This window comes from Callithrix jacchus, chromosome 8, assembly GCF_049354715.1.
Source record: "Callithrix jacchus isolate 240 chromosome 8, calJac240_pri, whole genome shotgun sequence".
NCBI lineage: Eukaryota > Metazoa > Chordata > Mammalia > Primates > Cebidae > Callithrix > Callithrix jacchus.
Window position 1 is genome coordinate 12,375,399 of NC_133509.1, and position 22,486 is coordinate 12,397,884.

General features: G+C 51.6%; 2 protein-coding genes across 15 annotated transcripts in view; both read right to left on the minus strand.

Moving 5' to 3' along the window:
* IGDCC3 (immunoglobulin superfamily DCC subclass member 3) overlaps window positions 1–16,431 on the minus strand; it is a 52,217-nt gene extending 35,786 nt beyond the window's left edge. For all 5 annotated transcript variants that reach the window (XM_035258882.3, XM_035258881.3, XM_078333421.1 and 2 more), the window contains exons 1-2: window positions 16,062–16,431; window positions 13,526–13,831 (exon numbers count right to left, since the gene is read on the minus strand). In XM_035258882.3, the coding sequence (XP_035114773.1) occupies window positions 13,526–13,831; window positions 16,062–16,185 (430 nt within the window). In that variant the 5' untranslated portion in view covers window positions 16,186–16,431. The remainder of the gene's footprint in view (window positions 1–13,525; window positions 13,832–16,061) is intronic.
* Window positions 16,432–19,534: 3,103 nt separating this feature from the next.
* The window catches only part of IGDCC4 (immunoglobulin superfamily DCC subclass member 4), a 45,255-nt gene continuing 42,303 nt past the window's right edge, over window positions 19,535–22,486 (minus strand). For all 10 annotated transcript variants that reach the window (XM_035258895.3, XM_078333396.1, XM_035258894.3 and 7 more), the window contains one exon: window positions 19,535–22,405. In XM_035258895.3, coding sequence (XP_035114786.3) covers window positions 21,998–22,405 — 408 coding nt within the window. In that variant the 3' untranslated portion in view covers window positions 19,535–21,997. The remainder of the gene's footprint in view (window positions 22,406–22,486) is intronic.

Below are 22,486 nucleotides of genomic sequence, written 5' to 3' on the forward strand. Positions count from 1 at the left end.
CTCCCCTTCGGAATGACTGATGGCAGAGCGGTGCACCCTCCCATTTTCCACAAAGACAAACTGAGGCCCAACAGTGTTCGGGGAGGGAGCTTGAACCCAGAGCCGCTTGTTAGTGCAGGACTATCTGCATCTCTCACTGGCTCCAGCAACATGAAGTGTCAGACCCACCAACGGTCCTGTTGGGGTGTGCTGCAGGGTGACAGCACGTGGGGTTTCATTACCAATGAGGTTTGGGGATAATTTTTTCTTTTTTTGAGACTGAGTCTCTCTCTGTCACCCAGACTGGAATGCAATGGAACGATCTCAGCTCACTGCAGTCTTCAGCCTCCTGAGTAGCTGGGATTACAGGCACGCACCACCACATCCAGCTAATTTTTAAATTTTTTTTTACTAGAGACAGGATTTCACCATATTGGCCAGGCTGGTCTCGAACTCCTGAACTCAGGTGATTCACCCACCTTGGCCTCCTAAAGTGCTGGGATTCCAGGTGTGAGCCACCATGCCTGGCTGGTTTGGGGGTAAATTCTAGGCTGTCTTTGATGGAAAGGGGCTAAGTTAGGAGGGAAGCGTACAAGGATGCTCATAGCAGACAGGGTCACAAACCTGGGTTCACACTCCAGGAATGGTGAGACAAAACCAAGGGCCTTCGGGCTAGGGATGGGAACCAGAACCCTCAACAGAAGTCAGGCTGGGAAATGAGTGTGCAGCACTGAGCATCCAGGGCCGCCTGCTGGACCCCCAAGAGGGTGTGGTTTGGTGCTCCCCGAAAGCAGTGGTCCCCCATGCTTGTCTCACTCCAGAGACCCAATGCTAGCCTGGCCCCAGGGTCTGCCAGCCACAACTGCCCCAATGCCCTCCCCAGTAAGGGGCCTTGCACTGTGCTGGGGACCGGCGCCTTTCCAGCAGGCACCACCTGCCCCTCAGCCTGCTGTCCAATCCATTGTTCAGTGGTACCAAAAGGGCAGGGGACCTAATGCAGACCCCTCCTCCAGGTTGGTGGGTAGAGAGTGGGATAATGTGGGAGGAAGGGAGAATCCCCGCCTCCACCATGGCCTGTGGGGAGGGTGGGCACGTAATTCCGTGAGGGCGTAGGCCACCTTCCCTGGGGGTTGTGGCTATTGTCCAGGCAAGGGGACAGGACAAGGACAATCAGCTGTCTCAGCTCTTCCAGGATGATTATGGCTCTTCCCTGCCACCCCTCCTCCTGCCAGGACCCCTGGAGAGAAGGAGCCTTCTCCAGCCATTCCAGTTCCTCTCCTGTGATTTGTTCTGAATTTTCAAACAAAGAGTAATTATGACAGATGTGGAGCAATCAGCGTCATTATGCAGAAACAAGAAAGGGAAAGGGAGTGGAGGGGGGGGGTTGTCTTTCCTCCTCAGGAAGAAGCAACTCCCACCTCTACCTCCAGCAGTCCCAGCCACCTCCCAGCTTCCTCTTCACTCAGGAACCCGTTCTCAGCCGGCTCTGACCCGCCTCACAGGCACAGTGAGACTTCTCTACACAGAGCCTCCTATAACCAGGACGTTCCCGCAGCAGCCAGGCCATGGAGTCCGTAACCCTGCCTGGCCCACCCAGAAGTGGCTCCCACCTTGGCCAGGATTCTAAGCTATTCTCCGATCCCTATACTCCCCTACTCCACCCTGCATGCCCCCAGGTATCTGCTTTTGTTTCTGAGGCATAAATACTGAGAGGTTCTCCAGGGGTTTGAGACCCTGATAGAGACATTCAGGCCAGTGAACTTTTTGGGTCAGGCAGAACCGGGTTTAAATCCCAGCTTCCCCACTTACCATGTCCCCTTGGCCAAGTTAATTAATCATTCTGGGATCCCGTTTACTTATCTGTAAAATAGGACTAGGAATTCCTATTAATGGAATTGTGGGAATTAAATAAAGGAGCACAGAAGGGACCTAGAACCGTGCAGCCCCTTATTACCCTGACTACATTCGCTGTTACTGATTAGTTCTCTCCAAGAACCAGCGCATAGGTAGCCCTCAAACCTGCTCAGCTCAGCCTCCACGGTGCTTCGAAAACTCAGAGACCCTCTGCAATCTGCCATGGAGGTCAGGAGCCCACCTCCAAGGCTTAACAAGCCCACACCCACAGACAAACCAGGGCAGGACTAAAGAAAAACAGAGGGGCCAGGTGTGATGGCTTCCGCCTGTAATCCCAACACTTTGGGAGGCTGAGGTGGGAGGATTGCTCGAGCCCAGGATTTTGAGGCCAGCCTGAAAAATATGGCCGAACCCTGTCTCTACCAAAAATACAAAAATTACCCAAGCGTAGTGTCATGTGCTTGTAGTCCCAGCTTTTTGGGGAGGCTGAGATGGGAGGACTGCTTGAGCCTGGGAGGTAGAGGCTGCAGTGAGCCAAGATCAAACCACTGAACTCCAGCCTGGGGGAACAGAGTGAGACCCTGTCTCAAAAAAGAAAAGAAAAAGAAAAAATAGAAACATGCACACCAGTGTGTCCTCAGGGAGGAGCATATAAGACTCCCCTTTTCTGAACCAGAGGGCAGAGAAGAGTGAGGCACTGGGGAAGGCCAGGTTTCAGAAGCCTGATAAAGCAGGGACTCCTTTACCTGCCCAGGCTGGAGGACCAACCATGTCCTTGGACAGGTTACTCCCTTGGGGCTTCAGTTTTCAACTCTGTAAAATGAGAAGGTTGGACTAGAGCACCAAGGTTCTTCCCAAAGCTCTAACCCTACCAGGAGACCGAGAAGCCCCCTAAGGATCTAAGGGGGCTGGGACTTTCAGGATTCTATGGCTGCAGCCTACGACTCAATGAAAGGGCTAGATCTTGGGTCTCTCTCATGGTGGTCTGTCCCCTCCTCTCCATTTAGGTGGTCTGGTCTCCATCTGCCCACCCGGAGTCCCTGAGGCCTCTTGATAGTACCCAACCCCCTCACATTCCAATGGCCTTGGGGGCAGCAGCCAGACCAGAAAGTCCAGTTCCTGCCCATTATCACTGCCTGCATCTGCACTGCAACCTAACACCAGCATTCCAGAGAGCAGCCCAGGGCTGCCCCCACCACCCACTGTGGTCAGTGTCAGTGTCAGTGTCCAGGCTCAGAGACAGGCCCCAACCAGGGTTCTCAGATTCCTCTCAGTAAAAGTCTTTCCCCAGGGAGCCCCTGACTTGCTGGGAGGCTACAAACCCCATCCTTTGGTGTTCTCTTTGAACCTCATCTTCCCAATCTCTCTCCTTAGTCTCTGCAGAGGCCTGAGCTCACCTACTTCTGCTTCTGAAACAGAAATCCCACTCTAAACACAGCAGAAGGTGGTAAACACAGGAATTCTCACAGCTGGAGAAAGAGGCAGCCGAGGCACAGTGGTTCACACCTGTCATCCCAGCATGTTGGGAAGCCAAAGTTGAAGGATGGCTTGAGGCCAGGAATTTGGACTAGCCTTGGCAACATAGTGAGACCCCATCTCTACAAAAAAATTTTTAAAGTTGGCTGGGTGCCATGGCTCATGCCTGTAATCCCAGCAATTTGGGAGGCCGAGGCGGGTGGACCACCTGAGGTCAGGAGTTCAAGACCAGCCTGGCCAACATGATGAAATCCCTTCTCTCCTAAAAATACAAACATGAGCTGCGAGTGGTAGTAAGTGCCTGTAGTCCCAGCTACTCGGTAGGCTGAGGCAGGAGAATCACTTGAACCCAGGAGGTGGAGGTTGCAGTGAGCCTAGATCACACCACTGGGACTCCAGCCTGGGCAACAAAGCAGGATACTATCTCAAAAAAAAAGAAAAATTTAAAAAACTAGTCCCAGCTACTCAGGCTGAGGTGGGAGGATCTCCTGAGCCCAAGAGTTCAAGGCCAGTATCACTCCACTCCACTCCAGCCTGGGTAGCAGAGTGAGATCCTGCCTCTAAAAAAAAAAAAAAAAAGATAAAGAGGCAGGAAGAAGGATAGAACAAGAAAGGAGGGAGGAGGAAGAAAGCTGAAGAAGGCTGGGAGGACAGGGCAGGAGAAACTGGGACTGAGGGATGTGAAAGACCAGTATTCAAAATGTGGCCGCAGAGGAAGGCAGAGGTGGGGGTGGGGGTGGGGAGTGTCAAAGACCGAGGAGCATGGACACCAAGACCCAGAGAAGAGAGGGAGAAGCGCGGGTGGAGCCCCTGGGACACCAGCCCTCTGCATCACATTTTCTTTTTTTCTTTTTTTTTTTTTTCAGACGGAGTTTCGCTCTTGTTACCCAGGCTGGAGTGCAATGGCGCGATCTCGGCTCACCACAACCTCCACCTCCTGGGTTCAGGCAATTCTCCTGCCTCAGCCTCCTGAGTAGCTGGGATTACAGGCACACGCCACCATGCCCAGCTAATTTTTTGTATCTTTAGTAGAGACAGGGTTTCACCATTTTGACCAGGATGGTCTCGATTTCTTGACCTCATGATCCACCCGCCTCGGCCTCCCAAAGTGCTGGGATTACAGGCTTGAGCCACCTCGCCTGGCTGCATCACATTTCTTCCCACCTGAGTCAGGTGAGCTAGTCCTGGCCCCCACGGCCTTGCCTGCATTAAGCCCACCCTGACCCCTGCATCTCCCTGCCATCCAGGGTCTGCCAGCAGGTCCCACCGCTTGCCACTCTTCAGGCCTCTCTGTTCAGCCCCCAGCTTCCTACCTTCACTGTGTCCCCACGCCCCTCCTTAGGGACCCCTTAGAAAGCCCTCTCTTCTGCTCTCCTTACATCTGAGGGCAGTTACAGAGGCATTTCTTAGAACAGGGTGAACAAAGTTGGGGGCAGGGAGAGCAAGCTCAGAAATCAGGGAGAGGTTCTTTAGTGGGGATGGGAAGCCCAGGTCAGCAGGCTTGCAAGAGCACAGCTAGATTTTGGGCAGCCACCCAGTGAATAAGAAAACTATGGCGCAGGCGGGGCACAGTGGCTCCCGCCTGTAATCCCAGCAATTTGGGACTCCAAGGTGGGTGGATCGCTTGAGGCCAGGAGTTTGAGACCAGCCTGGCCAACATGGCAAAACCCTGTTTCTAATAAAAATACAAAAAAATTAGCCAGGTGTGGTGGCGCACACCTGTAATCCCAGCTAATAGGGAGGCTGAAGCAGGAGAATCACTTGAACCCAGGAGGCTGAGATTGAGCCACTGCGGCCACATTCAAATGCCCCAAATGGAAGCCCTACCCTCCACCCAGTGCCCCAGGGCTTGCCCCCTCCTCTCTCACTTCAGCTGGTTGGGTAAGGGTCAGTCCCTTACAGGACCTAATAAAATCACCTATCACCTCCTCTTGTCCGGGGCTGGGTCTGTCCACTCCAGCTTTCTAGCCTGCTCAAGGGAAGAGGGATTCCACAGGAGAGCCTTTGAGGAGAGATAGACCCCAACCCTAAGCCCCATGACATCCTTCAGGCACACACCTGTATGCTCAGACTCACCTGGCAACACACACACACACTCACTCACTCACTCCTTCACTCCTGGTCTCTACATTCCTTGTTTGCAACCAGACTATGGCCACAGAAAATAAAGGTTTCATAGGTCAGTTACACAGGCAGACACTTGGAATCACTCAGGCCAGTTTAAACAAAGACAGCAGTGAGCTGTTTGGTTTATCATCCTGGGTCATCTTCCGTTGCATTCTACATTTTTTTGAAGGCTATGGAGAACAGCCTTCAAGCTACTGTGGAAAAACTCTCTCTCTCTCTCTCTCTCTCTCTGACACACACACACACACACACACACACACACACACGCGCGCGCGCTCGCGCGCACACACCAGCCTGCAGGCACTCTGGAGAGAAGAGGGGAGAGGGAAAGGCAATACAAGAAGGCCAGGAGTGAAAAAGTCCTTTCTCCCTGGGGGCGGGGAGGGGACAGAGGGTGAAGGGGGGCTGGGGGCCTGTTTCATTTGCAGGCTGCAAATGCCTCCCTATTCACCGGCCCACATTCCCAGCCAAGGCGCCTGGCCGCTGACAATGCCAGGAACGGGAACAGAGAAGATTTGCACATTGTGTTTAAGGGGCCAGCTGGCTGCCTGTGACAGTGGAGCCAAGGTGTGGGAACCAGAAGGGTTCGACTTCCACACTCAAGTCCTGCCGGTGGGGGTGAGGGGACGCCCTGCACACAGAGAATAAGGGGGCCCTCCCCCTACAGTTGGGGCCAATGAGCCTGGGGGCATAGGCCTCCTCTAGCTAGAGAGTGAAGCCCAAGGCAGGAGACCCAAGACCCGGGCGTGGAGGGGGTACCGAGCCATTTAGTCTCTGATTCACACCCCATCTGGTGAGGAAGAGAGAGTCTCAGTTCCTCTAGAGATAAGCACGCGGCAGCAGCACCCCAGGATCCTAACCCGTGTGCATTATACTCCCCTGCCCATCCTCCCGTTCACAAGCTTCTGTTCCTTTGAGCTGTGCTATCAATTACAAGGGGGGTGGGGTGGGGAGCAAAAGAGAGGCAGAGAGAGAAACAGAAGAGAGACAGAGAGACAGCTTTGTCCCAGAAGGCCACATGTTCATTTAGTTTTTACCAGGCTCCACGGGCAGGGGACATGAGAAGTACAAAAGAAAGAAGCCCTTTAGGAGCTTAAAATCTAGTCGAGGAGACAGATGGAATACCCAGCCGCAAAACAGTTACTTAACAATGCAAGCGGCCATCACCAAGACGAAGGTTTAGCCTGAATGCACAGACCACAAACGCTCCCTGCCTTAGGAAGGGGAGGAAGAGATGACTGTAAGTGGGATGGTCTTTGGGGAGGGATCAGTTATGGGAAGAACTAGGCAGAAGCAGATTTCCAGGAGGCCCAGGGGAGGCAGGGGCGTCCTGAGGATGGATGGATGAAAAGAAGCCTTCGGTGGCTCATGCCTGTAATCCCAGCTTGGGAGGCTGAGGTGGGTGGATCACCTGAGGTTGGGAGTTCAAGACCAGCCTGACCAACATTGTGAAACCCCGTCTCTACTAAAAAGACAAAATTAGCCAGGCGTGGTGGTGCATGCCTGTAATCCCAGCTACTTGGGAGGCTGAGGCAGGAGAAGTGCTTGAACCCAGGAGTAGAGGTTGTGATGAGCCGAGATCACACCATTGCACTCCAGCCTGGACAACAAGAGTGAAACTCTGTCTCAAAATAAATAAAAAGCTAAAAACGAAGCCTTCATGCCCCAGAGCAGACATGAGCCTCAGTCTAACCCCACAACCTTATAATGAGAAAAGCAAGGCTCAGAGAGGCTGGCTGACTTGTCCTCAGCCACACAGGACCCCTGGTGTCCAGACAAGGGCTTTTCTACCACACAGCTTCTCAGGGGGTCAGAAGGGGTCAGTTTGCGCACTGCTGACTGGCAGGTTAAAGTGTCTGAACCCCACCCGTTTGAACCTACCTCTGAGCTATGGCCGGGTACAGGTGAGGCCCTGGCATGAGGGCAGGTCTAGGTATGGGCACTCGCTCATTGCTGGGGACAGCAGCTTCCTGCCCTAATGGGTAGGCAGATGTGTGTGTTTGAGGAGCTGTGGGGAAGACTCCCTCAGGCCTTCCTCAGCTGAGCTGCCCTTCAAGAAGGAGAGAAGAATTTGCATTCCACACACCAGTCCTGAGCAACTAACCTCCAAGTGATAGAGGCCTCCAGGGTTACACAGCCTTCCAGGGCCCACCGCCCTACATAGGGCCCCTGAAATGCCAGGCTGTACTCCCCAGCAGCTCCTGCCCACCGTTCTTCTAACCCCCACTCAAACCTGATTCCACAGACCTCCACCCAGACCCTGCCCCCAGAGCCACACACCATGGGTCTTCTTGCTGAAAAGGGACTGGAATAGCTGGTGAAACTGCCTTCCCTCACACAAGTTAGAACGATTCAGACTTCAGAAGTAGGAACTGAGGGCCCGTGAGGGTAGGTGACTTACTGAGGCAGAGACTAGGTAGGGGACTAGAATTGGACTTTCTCTCCTCTCCACATGTCCCACTGCCTCTTTCTAGGAGTCTGGGGTCACCAGGGATCTTTCCAGGAATCACACCACAACTAAGGGAGCTCAGAACTTAACATGTTTTCACCTCTGTTAGCTCCTTAAAATAATAATAGTTAATATTATTAGCACCTGGCAGGACACGGTGGCTCACGCCTGTAATCCCAGCACTTTGGGAGGCCGAGGTGGGCAGATTACTTGAGGTCAGGAGTTTGAGACCAGCCTGGCCAACACAGTGAAACCCCATCTCTACTAAAAATACAAAAATTAGCCAGGCATGGTGGCGGGCACCTGTAATCTCAGCTACTCAGGAGGCTGAGGCAGGAGAATTGCTTGAACCCAGGAGGCAGAGGTTGTAGTGAGCCGAGATCCTGCCATTGCACTCCAGCCTGGGTGACAGAGTGAGACTCAGTCTCCAAATATGTATATATACACACATGTATACACACACACACACACACACACACAAGGTACTAGCATATATCTATTAGTGAGGTACTATTATACAACCATATATATGTATAAATGTATATATATGTATGTCTGTGTGTGTGTGTATATATATATATTAGTGAGGTACTATTATACACCCATATATATGTATAAATGTATATATATGTATGTGTGTGTGTGTATATATATCTCTTAGTGAGGTACCATTATACACCCATATATATGTATAAATGTATATATATGTCTGTGTGTGTGTGTATATATATATATTAGTGAGGTACTATTATACACCCATATATATGTATAAATGTATATATATGTATGTGTGTGTGTATATATATATTAGTGAGGTACTATTATACACCCATATATATGTATAAATGTATATATATGTATGTGTGTGTGTATATATATATTAGTGAGGTACTATTATACACCCATATATATGTATAAATGTATATATATGTATGTGTGTGTGTGTATATATATATCTAAGTGAGGTACTATTATACACCCATATATATGTATAAATGTATATATATGTATGTGTGTGTGTATATATATATATAAGTGAGGTACTATTATACACCCATATATATGTATAAATGTATATATATGTATGTGTGTGTGTGTGTATATATATATATATCTAAGTGAGGTACTATTATACACCCATATATATGTATAAATGTATATATATGTATGTGTGTGTGTATATATATATATAAGTGAGGTACTATTATACACCCATATATATGTATAAATGTATATATATGTATGTGTGTGTGTGTATATATATATATCTATTAGTGAGGTACTATTATACACCCATATATATGTATAAATGTATATATATGTATGTGTGTGTGTATATATATATCTCTTAGTGAGGTACCATTATACACCCATATATATGTATAAATGTATATATATGTATGTGTGTGTATATATCTAGTAGTAACTTAATAATAGTCAAGGAACGCTCCCTTTGTGCCCTGTGCTAAGCTCTTCCTTCACATTATCATAGGTAATCTTCACAACATTTCTCCTTGGTATTTATTACTATTTTAAACTATCTCCTCCCATGTTATTTATTTAACAGTAGAGCCAGGGTCCTCCGTTACCCAGGTTGGTCTCAAATTCCTGGCTTCAAGCAATCCTCCTGCCTCAGCCTCTCAAAGTGCTGGGATTATAGGCGTGAACCATCACATTCCCCCATTTTAAAGATGAGGAAACCAAGGCTCAGAGAGCTGAAGCAACTTGCCCAAGATCTCACAGCCAACAGGTGGTGGGGCCCAAGCCCACAGAGGCCCAGGCCCACAGAGCCCAGGTCTGTTTGCCACCACAACCCACCATTAAACCACTGTTGGGCCTGCCCAGGGAAGATGGCCCCAGGTTGGGAGTGAGGGCAATCCTGGCCCTTGGAGAACCCAGCCAGGATTGAGACACCTGGGACTTCATCCTAAATTAGTGGGCAATACTGAGCACTAACAATAATGGTTAGCATTTCCCAGATGCCAAGCCGTGTGCCAGGTGCTTTAGAACCATCACCTCATTTACTTCTCCAACAGCCCTGACAGACTGAAGGAATGGTGCCCATTTTTTCAGAGTTTGGTACAGAGTCTCAAAAGGGCTAAGTAACTCCTGCCAAGGGCACTGACCATTGAGTGGCAGAGCTGGGGTTCAGACCCATGGAAGTCTGATCCTGAAGCCGCTGTTCCAAAGGCTTCACTGGGCTGCCCAAAGACCCCCACACTGGAGGTTCTGACATGGGCGTGGTCTCTGCTAGCCCCTTGCGGCTCAGAGTATAGCCTGTGGACCAGCTGTATTGGCATTACCTGGGCTCTTGTCAGCCCTTGGCCTAGACGTATAAATTCAAATCTGAATTTTATCGATTCCCAGGTGATTCACAGGCTCAGTAAGGTTGGCAAGTCCTGCACTAGGTCACAGAGCTGGTCACTCCAGTTCCCCAAGAGGCCTGAGATCACGAATTAAGGCTAAGACATGAGGGGCAGGGATTGAGGGTGGGTCCTCCGATCCACCTCCTTGTAGCTAGTCCATTCTTTTTTGGAGTCATTCAGGCACACAGGCCTCAGGTACCAGTCACCGCATACACTCCCCAGGCTCAGGGTCTCAAAGGCCAGGCCAGCTTCCACCCACACCCTGAGGCTTGGGAGAACACTCAGTCCTCCTGGAAGGGGTTAAAACAAAACAAGATGCACTCTGGCTCCAATAATCTCACTGATAGATTTCCCTGGAGAACTCCCTAAATGAATCCCAGCAAGGGAGGAAGCAGGGCCGGGAGCAGAGTCGGGCAGTTTACTTTTGCTGGAGATTAACCTCCACGGGCAGCCAAGGTTACATTTAAAGGCCATGTCAGTGAAACCGCCTTTAAATGAGAAGTGCAGGGCTGACTCCCGTTACTGAGAGCCTCCTGCGTGCCAGGCAAAGTGTGGGGTGTGCTGGTCCTCATAGCCGCCCTACCAGGCGATCACATGCACGTTTCACAGGCAAGGAAACTGGGATGAGGAAGCATTAATTTTCCAGCGTCTCATCCTTAACAAGTCTCCATTTTCATCCCCCAAACTACAAGCAGGTGGAGCTGCAAGGCAGAGTCCAGGGCTCTCGAGCATGAATACTCTTAGGACCCTGAGCTGTTCCATTCTAAAGCGGAAATATTTGCAACTGAAGCCCCAAGGAATCAGCCTGTGGTGTAGCCATGCTGGTCAAGCTGTCTTTGGAGGGTAGCACCTGAGCCCCCTGGGTTGGTAGGGGATGCATTCCTAGCCATCAGCCTCTGGCCCAGAGCTCAGATGCCCAGCAGACCCACCCACAGAGATCTGAATGCCCATCTGCCTCTCTGGGTTAGTCTGCTGGAGGAACTGTGAGTCTGTGAGGGGCGCTTAGCATGCCCTCTCCCCACAGGCCCCTGTGGAGCAGGCAGGAGAAGCTGGGGCCTCCAGAGGACTCCCCACACCCTCCTGTGTCACACAACGTCTGCAGTGCCGGCAGGCACATGGGCAGGGAGTTATTACGAAGGAGGAAACCCAGGCAGCTAATCAGCTTTGGAGGTTTCTAGGGACATCAGCCTGTAAAGTGAGAAAAAGGGATCCAGCCACGCTGTTGCTGGGCATCTGAGCATCCCCCATGGGACCACAGCCTTGCAGGGAAGACAGGGGCCATGTCAGACTGCCAGAGCTTAGAGGCAAACCCCCCAGCTGTCTCCAGGACCCCAGAGGATTAACCAAGCTGACCACGCCCACAGCTTAATTTCTTGTACTATATTGTTAGGAGTTTAAGGAAACCAAACATCTTGAAGGTATTACCATTTATAGAAAAGCATATTTATGATTAGCTATATATGTAAGTCCCTGGGGATTTATCTCCCAGGATTCTAGGCTGGTAATGCAAAGGCCTCAGCAGGGTCCATCTATCTCTCAGCGTTGACAAGGGCCAGGGAAGGTATGGGGAACATCTCCCTGAGGAGTCTCATCTCTCTGATCTACAAATCTTCCCAGGGTCCCCACCCTCTGTCCATGCTTCCCTTCCTCACACCCAGCCATCTGCTCAGAGGCTGCACCGGCCTTCCCCTGCACTGCCGCGAGAGCCTCGAGATGAGGGTGGCTGAGCCAGAAGTGATTTGGTCTCAAAGTCCAGGGCTGCCTCCCAGAGAGCTCCATATGGGGGCCTGGATCAGCCTTCCTCAGAACAAAGGGCATCTTAAACCCAGCGAGAGGGCTCCTGCCTCAAACTGATTCATCACTCACCAGCCATTCAGAGCAACTGTGCAAATGCCCTCAGAGCCAGGAAGAAACTTGTCAGCGATCAGACAGGAAAGAGGCGGCGGGCCACAGGAGCTAGGTGGGAGGGTGTGGGTTCAGGCTGCGCAGATTATAGCGCCGGCTCTTCTACTACCAGAATGCCATTGAGTCCCCATAAGGCTCAGTTTTCTCTTCTGTAAAAGGGGGATGATAACAACCTGCCTTTCATTCTCCCAGGGCTGTTGTGAGGACAAAATGAAATAAGTCATCTAAAGCACTTGGGCAGCGTGCCCAGCATGTAGCAAGTACTTGAAAAGTGTTAGCCAGGGCCAGGCATGGTGGCTTACACCTGTAATCCCAGCACTTTGGGAGGCTGAGGCAGGAAGATCACTTGAGACCAAGAGTTTGAGACCAGCCCAGCGAAACCCCATCTTTACCAGAAAATAAAAAATTAGCTAGGTGTAATGGTGTGCGCCTATAACCCCAGCTACTCGGAAAGCTGAGGCACAAGAATCCCTTGAACCCGGGAGACAGAGGTTGCAGTGAGTTGAGATGGCTCCACTGCACTCCCGCGTGGGCAACAGAGCAAGACTCCATCTCCAAAAAAAAAGAAAAAAATGTTAGCTAGAATTGTCACCAGTAGTCAAAGCAGCCTCATTAAGGGACACCCCTTTCCAGAGGTCCAGAGATAGGAGGTGGAGAACATTTTCCACTTGCCAAAACCTCTGCCCTTTCTCCACCATGACGCCACTGCCCCCAGCTTGCCACCGCCCCGGGATGCATGGGGAATTTTGGTTTATGCAACACGCTCCCAGTGTGCACAGCGTCAACAGTAACAGAATTTTTGCAGTTCGGGGCAGTTAAAGCCAGTCATCATTTCATCACCACAACTGATGACTAAGCAGCACAAGCGAAGCACAATTCTAGAGCTGAAACATCTTGCCTCGCCTTATTTTCTCCCATTCGAAAACACACATTAGCAGTAAGGTGAGTAGGAGTGATGTCACCACTGAGATAATTCTGAAATTATCCTACCGTATTTTTTTTTAACACAAACTGTTGACAAGCTGCAGAATTTCATTCCTGGTATATGAAGGTCTTATCCTACCCAAAGGTTTCAATTAATGTAAGCACATAATTAAAAACTGCATGTTTCCAAAATTACCCTTCAAAAATCTCTTCAATCACCCATAAAGTATGGCAATTATTATCTTGATATACAAGACTCAAACTCAATGAACCCGGATGCTCAAAGCATGTCAGGCATATGGAAACTAAGACATGCTGACCCAAGAACTGGGGAAAGCTTCCTCCCCCACTCCCCTGTGGGTGTTTGGCTACATTCTTGTCCATTCACATTCCAGTCAGTTAAACGAGCATATGATACAATTCCACCGCAGGGATGTCCACTTACTTGCAGCCTGGATGCGAGCCTTCCGGCTGACCACCAGCCCAAAGCGGTTCTGGGCCACACACTCATAGTCACCCTCATCTGAAGGGCTGCCTCCCCGCTGCAGCCTGAAGTGACGGATCATCAAGGACCCATTGGCCAGCAAGGTGGAGTGGGTACTCTCCGGCAGCTCTACCCCATTCTTCCTCCAGGTGATTTGTACTGGAGGGGTCCCCTCCACCCCGCAGTCCAGCACCACAGGCTGCCCGGGCACTGCAACATCATCACTTGGCTCCACAGCAAACGCCAGTTCGACAGAGTGGCCAAAACCTGCGTGGGGCAAGGGGAGAGGAAAGGAAATAGGGATGTTAGTGTGAAATGAGCAGCCAGGAAGAACTCCACCCACATGGTTCCAAGTTCCTTGGGTCTATGCACCCCATCCCCACGGCTCTGTAATGTTAATAGGAATTCCTATTATATATAGAACTTAATGCATTACAAAGTGCCATCCTAGGCATGCCATCTCAGAGATGGATATTATTTGTACCATTCCCTCTTTCACAGGTAAGAAAACTGAAGCCCAGAGATGTCAAGTGACTTGCCCAGGGTCTCACAGTTAGTAGTTGGAAAACTGGGACCCAAAAGCAACACCGACTGCAGTAAGCTGCTGCTGCTCTCGAGGCCACCCTGGATAAGCATTGAAGCCTCACAGACCATCAGGATGTGACCTTAGGCAAAGTATTCAACATGTCCCGGCTTCCCATTCCTCATCTGCTTAAATCAAGGAAGAACACTGGGGCTTGGGTCACAGGGTTGTACGGCCTGATGAACAGACTCAAAGGCACTATGAAAAATGTAAAGTTCTAAAGAAATACAGAGGGAGATAGTAATAAATCATGCTTCTTTTTGCTGCCAAAACCCATCAGAGGCCTGGTCCAATGCCTGGCAGGGAGCAGGGTGTGTAGTCCCAGTGCGCAGGGTACAGGCTAGGTTGTGGCCCCACTGCCCCTCCCCTCTGGTGCTCTGGGTGTTGGTCCTTTTGCCTTTGTCACAGGGAGAGATGAAGAGCAGCAAACACCAACTATGGTTTCCCAAAACCCAGGAAGAGGGGGCTCCTAGAACCTTTACTTCCAGCCAACCTCTCTGTTTCTGCAGAAGAGAAATGAGCAGGAAAAGGAGGAGGCCAAAGAAGAGAGGGGGTTAAGGCTGATGAGGGAATCAGAAGCCAGGCTGGAGGGACAAGCACTCCAGTCCCAAGCATGATGCCAACTCGCCAACTTCTCCAGCAAGCAACTGACCAGACCAGTTAAAACTCCACTCAAGGAGGAATGAACTCACCTGGTCTGAAAGGGCAGCCACAGACCTCTCCTCACATTTCTAGATAACTAGCGATCCTGGAGATGGTCCCTCCCCAACACACTAGGGCCCTCCCAGAATGGGGAAGATGGACAAGCGGGTGGGGAGAAAGGAGGGGCTTTGGGGTAACAGGCACCCTCCCCCGCACCCCTACCCCCGCCCAGGGAGATGTACTGTTTTAAGACTTTGAGGATCGCACTTATTCAAACCCCTGCGCATCCTCCCCAGGTCGTGAGTTTCAGTTGCCTTAGCCCCCAATCCAACCCCTGTAGAGCTGTCGGGGATAAAGTTTCTCCTTGAGGCGGACGCGATCTTCTACTTCTTGGGAGTGGAGTGGAGAAAAAATAGCCCAGCTGAGTGTCTGTGGGAACTTGAGGTGGGAGGGAAAGGGACTAGATTTTCACTCCTCTCCCCGGAGTGAGCCCATTGCAGCCACTAAAGGGAACAGGGTGGTGGTGACCGAGCTCCAGGCAGCCAAGCCGGCGGACCGCAAGAGCCAGGGGCAGGGTCTCCGCGTGTGCACACTACGGGGAAGGGCAGGGGCACGTGAGCATCGCCGCGGCTCGCTCGCTCTCGCTCTCGGTGGCTTCTCCTCTCCTTCTTGGCTCACGGGCTGTGTCCTGGGTCGCTCCCTAGCCACGCGCTGCCTTCCAGGAATCTTCCTCCTCTTCTCCGGTCTCTCCTGCGCACTCCCCGGCCCAGTCTCAGCTCCAAAAGCAGGACTTGCCATCTCCGCCCAGTGCATGGGGCAGGATCCGGGTCTCCGCCTCCCGAGCTGCAGTCCCCTGCCTCGGCCGCCTCGGGCTACGTGCACTGCCGGGCACCGAGCACCCCAGCTCGTCCGCCTGGGTCGGCGCTTAGCCGTGCGGTCTCCCCGGGCTGGTTTCCCTCTATCCCCACGCCAACCCGCCCCGCTTGCTCCCGCTTCGCGGCACTCCTTGCCTCTCCGTCTGGACTCCCGGTCCTGACCCAGTCTCCCTCCGGGAGGCTCGGTCCTCAGCACGCCCCTAGGACCCCCCGACAGTCCGGCCTTGGTGCCCTCTCCCAGTCCGGCTCCGCTGGGTCCGGCTGGCGCCCTCCCACGCGGGGTCAGCCCGCAAGTCTGCGCCGCTCTCCCCGGGTCCGCCCCTCGCGCCCACTCGCTCCCCGCTCGCCCATCCCCGGGCTCCGTCTGCAGCCGCCCGGTCCCGGGCGCTTAGCTCACCCTCGCTCGGCGCCGGCAACAGCAGCAGCAGCAGCGGCAGCAGCAGCGGCGGCGGCGGCGGCAGGAGCCCGGGCCAGCGCAGCGCAGGCGGGCGGCGCGGAGACGCGGCGCGCGGCACAGCCATGGGGCTCTCGGTCCGCTCGGCTCGGCGACGCGCGGCTCCCGGGCCTCTCGCGGCTCACAGCGTCCCGCGGGGCCGGCGCCGGGGCCGGGGCTGGGGCTCCGGCCGGGGCCGAGCCCGGGCGGCGGGGGGCTGGGGCCGCATGCCTGCTCAGGAGCGCGGGGGGCGCAAGGGGAGCGCGGCTTGCGCCATCTTGCACCCACCCGGGCGATCTGTCAGCCTCGCCCGGGGTGCGCGCTGCACACTCGCACCGCTCGCGGCCGCCCCGCCCTCCTCCCCAGCCCGCCGCCCCCCTCCTCTCCGCTCCCGGTCCCCTCCCCCAACCCCTCTCCCCGGAGGCCCGGTCTGGGGAACAAAAGAGCCGGCAAGCGCTTTAAGCGGCCGGACATTCCCGGCTGCGCGGCGGACGCGCCCCCTGCGCTTTGAACTGTGGCTGGGGCGTCCGGCGCAGTCCGGGGCTGCAGCCGAGTATCTCCTCCCCGTGGACCAGCCTGGGACCTGGGGGACTGGGGAGTGGGTCCGGGCTGCGGAAAGACACTCACAGCTGCGGGATTCGCTCTGACCCACTCTTTTCTGTTGCACCCTCCTCCGAGTCCATATTTTAGAGATAATTCCCTAAAAAGCTACATAAAGTTGTCAAAGATTGAGTTTTCCATGGATTTCTGGTCCTTCCACTCAAAGGAAAGATCATGTAGCTGCAAGATTGGCTTCTCTGGACCGAGGAGCCCTCTTCTGACTCTCCACTACGGTGGATTGCCTGGAGAGAACAGACCCAGCAGGACAATGAGAGCTCTAAAGGGGGCTGGCTTCCGACCTCGCCCTGCTGCCTAGCCCAGTCACTATCCCCAAGCTCATCTGAAACATGAAAATAATCTTATCTCTCCTGTTCATCCCTAGAGACCTTTAAACCGCAGAGGTCCTGACAAATGACCTGGTAACTGGAAAAGCACATAGAAAGTTAAAATTCCCAGTAACGTTTCTGTGCCACAAAGAAGGCCCTCAATCATTCGCGTTAGAGAGCATAAAAGGTCCCACGTGAGAATGTTACAGAAGGTAAGCATGTCTCTTAGAACTATGCTCATACTAGCCCTCAGAGGTCTTGAATCTTGGCCACTTGCTATTAAATAGTCTTCTGTTGAGTCCAGCATGATGGACTAGTCCATCAAAATTAATGAACAGCTGCTAAGTTCTAGGAGCCAGAGATTTAAAGGTGGCAGGCTAGGCTTGATGGCTCACACCTGTAATCCCAGCACTTTGGGAGGCCAAGATGGGCAGATCACTTGAGCCCAGGAGGTCAAGACCAGCCTGGGCAACATGGTGAAAACCTGGCTCTACAAAAAATACAAACATTAGCCAGACATGCTGGTGCATGCCTGTAGTCCCACTGCACTCCAGCCTGAGCAACAGAGACCCTGCCTCAGTAAATAAATAAAGAATAAATAATAAATAAATGGTGGTCTAATGCAGCCATTTGCTACTTTGGCTCTGGACTGGGATGGCAGAGGAAAAACTAAGTCTCTCTTTTGATACCAACTCTGGAACTTTCGGACTGGGAGTGTTAAATATGTAAAAAACTAACTTTGGTGCACATAAGCGAGGAAGTACAGGTCTCCAGAAATCAGAGTGGCTGTCGACGGACAGGTTTACTAATGATGGGGCTGGCATACCCCAGGACTCTTCACTCTGTGGTAGCTACTGGAAGATGAGCCTGAGAAGCAGGACGTGAGGCGCGTGAGCAGCGGGAAGCAATGGAAAAATTCTAGGTCGAGGACCCCAATGTGCCAAAGCCCTATTGGATTTCCTTGTGAGAAAGAGTGGGAGTGGTGGTCTACCAGCCATAGGAAAGGGAGGGGAAGGGCCTCCCCGGGCCTAAAATCCTGGAACTCCCTCCTGCAGGGCTTGAATTCCCAACAACCCCTTCCTGGCTTGTCCTGGACTCAGAAGAGGTCAAGTTGGTGTCTTGAATTGCTGTCATTTAAAATTCATTTTGACAAGTGTTTAATTCTTCTTTATCACAACGCTTGGTCTGAGAGTGATATGCAAATAATGGCTATTCTGCCGGGTGCAAAATGTGCAGTATCTCTCTGTCTGATCTGTCAATTAACTCTGGGTCTGGCCCACAAGCTCCTTTAGGGGTGGTCCTGAGCAAGGCAGCCTCTAGCTCTTGATTCCCTCCAATAGAAAGCACGTTCCAGGCTCTATAAAGACCTTAGCAGAGAGCAGCTGCCAACTGTGATGCCAGGATGTGTGTGGGGTGTGTGGAGTTCTGTGTGTGACTGTGTGCACATTTGCATTAGTGGTCACAAGGGTGTTTGTGAAGGCAAGTATGCATGTGTGGGTCTCTGAGCTTGTATACACAGTGCAGATGTGTGTGATTGTGTGATCATGAGAAATTCTGGTGACCAGAGGTATACAATATATATATTTGGTGACCAGAATATTTGTGGACCCCAAATCTCTGGAGTTGTTCCCTCTGTCCTGCACCCAAGAAAGTTCAGAGAAATGTGTGCCCAGATGGAAAGAGATACCCAGGGAGTCTAAGGAAGTGCCATCAAAGAACCCATCTTTCCTACATTGGCATCTTTTTCCTAAGTACCTGTTGAGGGAGGAAGATGCTTTAGTTCTTTGCCATGACCACCTGCTCTTTAACCTCAAAAATCACCATTCTAAGCCATGCCTGTAATTCCAACACTTTGAGAGGCCAAGGCGGGAAGATCACTTGAGGTCAGGAGTTCGAGACCAGCCTGCCTAACATGGTGAAACCCCATCTCTACTAAAAATACAAAAATTGGCTGGGCGTGGCAGCAGGCACCCATAATCCCAGCTACTCGGGAGGCTGAGGCAGGAGAATCACTTGAACCCAGGAGGCAGAGGTTGCAGTGAGCCGAGATCATGCCACTGCACTCCAGCCTGGGCAACAGAGTGAGATTCCTCTGAAAAAAACAGACAAAAAAACACTATTTTGGGCCAAGGGGTGTGGGTCATGCCTGTAATCCCAGCACTTTCAGAAGCTGAGGCAGGAGGATGGCCCGTGACCAGGAGTTCAAGACCAGCCTGGCCAGTATGGCAAAACCCTGTCTCTACTAAAAATACAAAAATTAGCCAGGCATGATGGTCCACACCTGTAATACCAGCTACTCGGGAGGCTGTGGTGAAAAGACTGCTTAAGCCCAGGAGGTTGATCTGCAGTGAGCCACAATTGTACCACCACACTCCAGCCTGGGCGACAGAGAGAGATCCTGTCTCAACAACAGCGACAACATTTCCCATCCCAGTAAGAAATAAACTCCCTAGAGCAGAAAGGCTGAGGAAATTCTAGTCATAGTCAATGGTTCCAAAGGAGAATTCCGCGTTTCTGGAAAACAGTTTATTATTTCATTATAAGGACAGATACATGAATCAATGCCTTAGCTTAACACTAAAGAATATCATATGTGTAAGGAGAAAAAGAAAATGCTGGAAGGATAACTGAATAGTACAGCACTAAATACAGACAAATAAATGAGCAAGTACTGATTACACTTGTCATGCATCAAAAAAAGGAAGATTTTTAATTGAGACTCAAAAAACTTAAGGCATCGATGGTAGGTGACAAAGGGATTAATACCCTGGAAAAGGCCAATAGATTCTTTTCTAATAAAAATACTGCTACAAAGACACGAACCTAACACTTCCACATTACCCAGAGCGCAAATCATATATAATGTTAGCGAGAAATGGCCACTTTCTTATCAACTGTGAGTTATAGGCAAATACCAGATTTATTACTTATTTGCTTTTGAGAAACAATTTTCCACCCAGCCTAATGGGTTATAAATTGTCTCATTTGCAGCTATTTAATTTAAACCAGAACCTCAGTGCCTGTTAAACAAGAACATGAAAAATGACTGTGGTGTAATGCTAAGAGCCTACTGTTAAAATAGCCATTTAATTCAGGGCAGTTTTTTTCTTCTTAAAAAAAAAAAAAATCAAACCAGCAAAATAAAATGAGGCTTTTGACCTTCAGAGCAATGATGAAACATACACAGCGGTGTTAGCCAGAGTGCTACAGAAATAGTACAAGTGACAATTCTGTTTCTAACGAGATACAAAACCGACATTAATAATCTTTAGTGTTATCGCAGGCTGAAGGAGGGGGAGGAGGTGGAAATGTAGGTGCAGACATCAACAGTGAGTGACACCCGGTTGTAATAAACACAGATGCTTTCAGAGTTTGAGGCAGCCACAACTGTGTTGAGAGACATTTCACCATTAAAAAAAAAGGAAAAACGGACTGGTTATTTCGAATTTGGCCCAGAAGCCAGAGTTAACTCTTGATGCGCCCATCAGACACTATTAGGGAGTAAAGACCCTGACATCTATGCTCCTATGAGAGGGCTGAGGTGAAAAACCAAATAAATGCCATTATTTTCACTACACAGAAAATAGTCAAGCTTGTCCCTCTGCGGCCGGTAAACAGAACATGACTTGAGGATTCAATTTAAAGAAAAAACAAACTGAAATTAACTAACCCTTTTCCTGTGCAAAGACCTCCCTGCCAGCACCCCAGAGGGTGAGATTCCTCTCATCCCCAACCCAGATCAAGTCACAGGGTGGGAAGGGCCTCGCTGAACTCTCACTCCTTCTCCTCCAGCTGCTGCTGGAAGAAAGACCCCGAATCATCTCCATCCGGTAAACTTGCCCCCCTGCATAGAACGGAGGGCATATTTTTATTCTGAGCCTCTGGGTCACAGTCCCCTTCCCTGTTTCAAACATTCTCCTCTGTGACTTAGATCCATCCAAGGAGAACCTCCGGATCCCAATCCCAAGGAGAAACATGCAGAGGAGCCGGGAAAGATGCAGGGAAGCCGAGAGGTCTTCTCCGCACCCGCTCTGGGCGCGGGCGGGCTGCCTGGGGCGGGGCAAGCAGAAGCACTGAGCGAAGAGGAGGCAGGAGGGTGGCAGGCGAGTGGGCCTGAAGCAGACATGAGGTAGTCACGTTGTTAGAGAAGGATGCAGAGTTTGAACCCAGACAGGAGAACCAGATGACGCAATCTGGGAATAGGCGCGAGAGACGGCAGAGGAAAGAAAACAGGAGAGAGAAAAGGGAAGAGTATCCGGGAGCAGAAGGGCACTGGTGCTGGGAAAACAGGGTGACTGGGAGACAGACCACTAGAGCAGTCAGGGGCTAGGAAGGAGGGGCAGAGCGGGAGAAAGCGGATTTTCCAAACCACGCACTTCCCAAATTAGAAAATTCAAAGGGGAGTTGCTCAGAAGGGAACCAGGATCACCCTCTCAATTTGGGTAATAAAGAGCCGGGAGGCGATGCAGCTAAAATGCTGGGTAGTCGGAGCCTACTTGCACTCAGCCCAGCCGGACAGGAAAACGGGCCGGGACTGTCTTTGTCAGACAGGCACTGGAGACACTCTCAGAGTGTGTAATAAAGGGCTGGCTGATGGAGGTGGGGGCCCACAGGGCTGGGGACTGACCACTCTGGGGCACTATCCTGACCTGGAGGACCAATCAGGCTGTAGTGACCACTGCCTGGGCTATGGCTTCCCAGCTCACCAACCAGTACACACATGTGCGCTTCACATATGTGCAAATCACATGTAGCTGTGTCTCATATGTCTCTCACGTCACATGTGTATCACAAAGACTATGCGGGGAGTAAATAATCCATTTCTTCCTCTCCCCTCCCAGCCAAAGCACCTCAGGAAGCTCCAAAGGGCTTGACGATGTATCTACAGGCACACATGTGGACATGCATGGCCTCAGGTGTCGAATCCTGTGTGATCCATACCTGCCTGCCCCAAACCACACCCTCTGGGAGGAGCTAGGCAGAGGAGGAAACTGGGGATCCGGGCAGGCCTGGGCTGGCTCCTAGAGGGCGGGGGACTTTGAGCTGGCAGCTGTCTCCAGGGATCTCCAGCACCTTGCCTGGCTGGAGGTCCGGGTAGGAGCAGGAAGTACTCGCTGCCTCTGGCAAGCAGGTAAGTCTGTCTGGCCTGGGGGCTGCCAGTGCATACCCTCCCAGCTCCCTATCCAGCCAGGCTGCCCCCTGCCCTGGATCCCCAACACCCGAGATGAGATCAGGAGCCTCCGGACGCAGGGGGTCCTCAGACTCCAGGTCTTGGACATGGAGGTCAGGGTTCTCCTTAGATGCACTGAAGTCAGAGTGGACGATGACTTCGGCCTCCACCTGGTTCCTGCAGGTGGGGGGTGACTTCTTCCTCCCATTGCCCTGATCAGAGCAGAGAACACAGAGACAAAGTGACCATTACTGAGAGAAATCATCAGAACGACCAGCGGACATGGGGCAAAG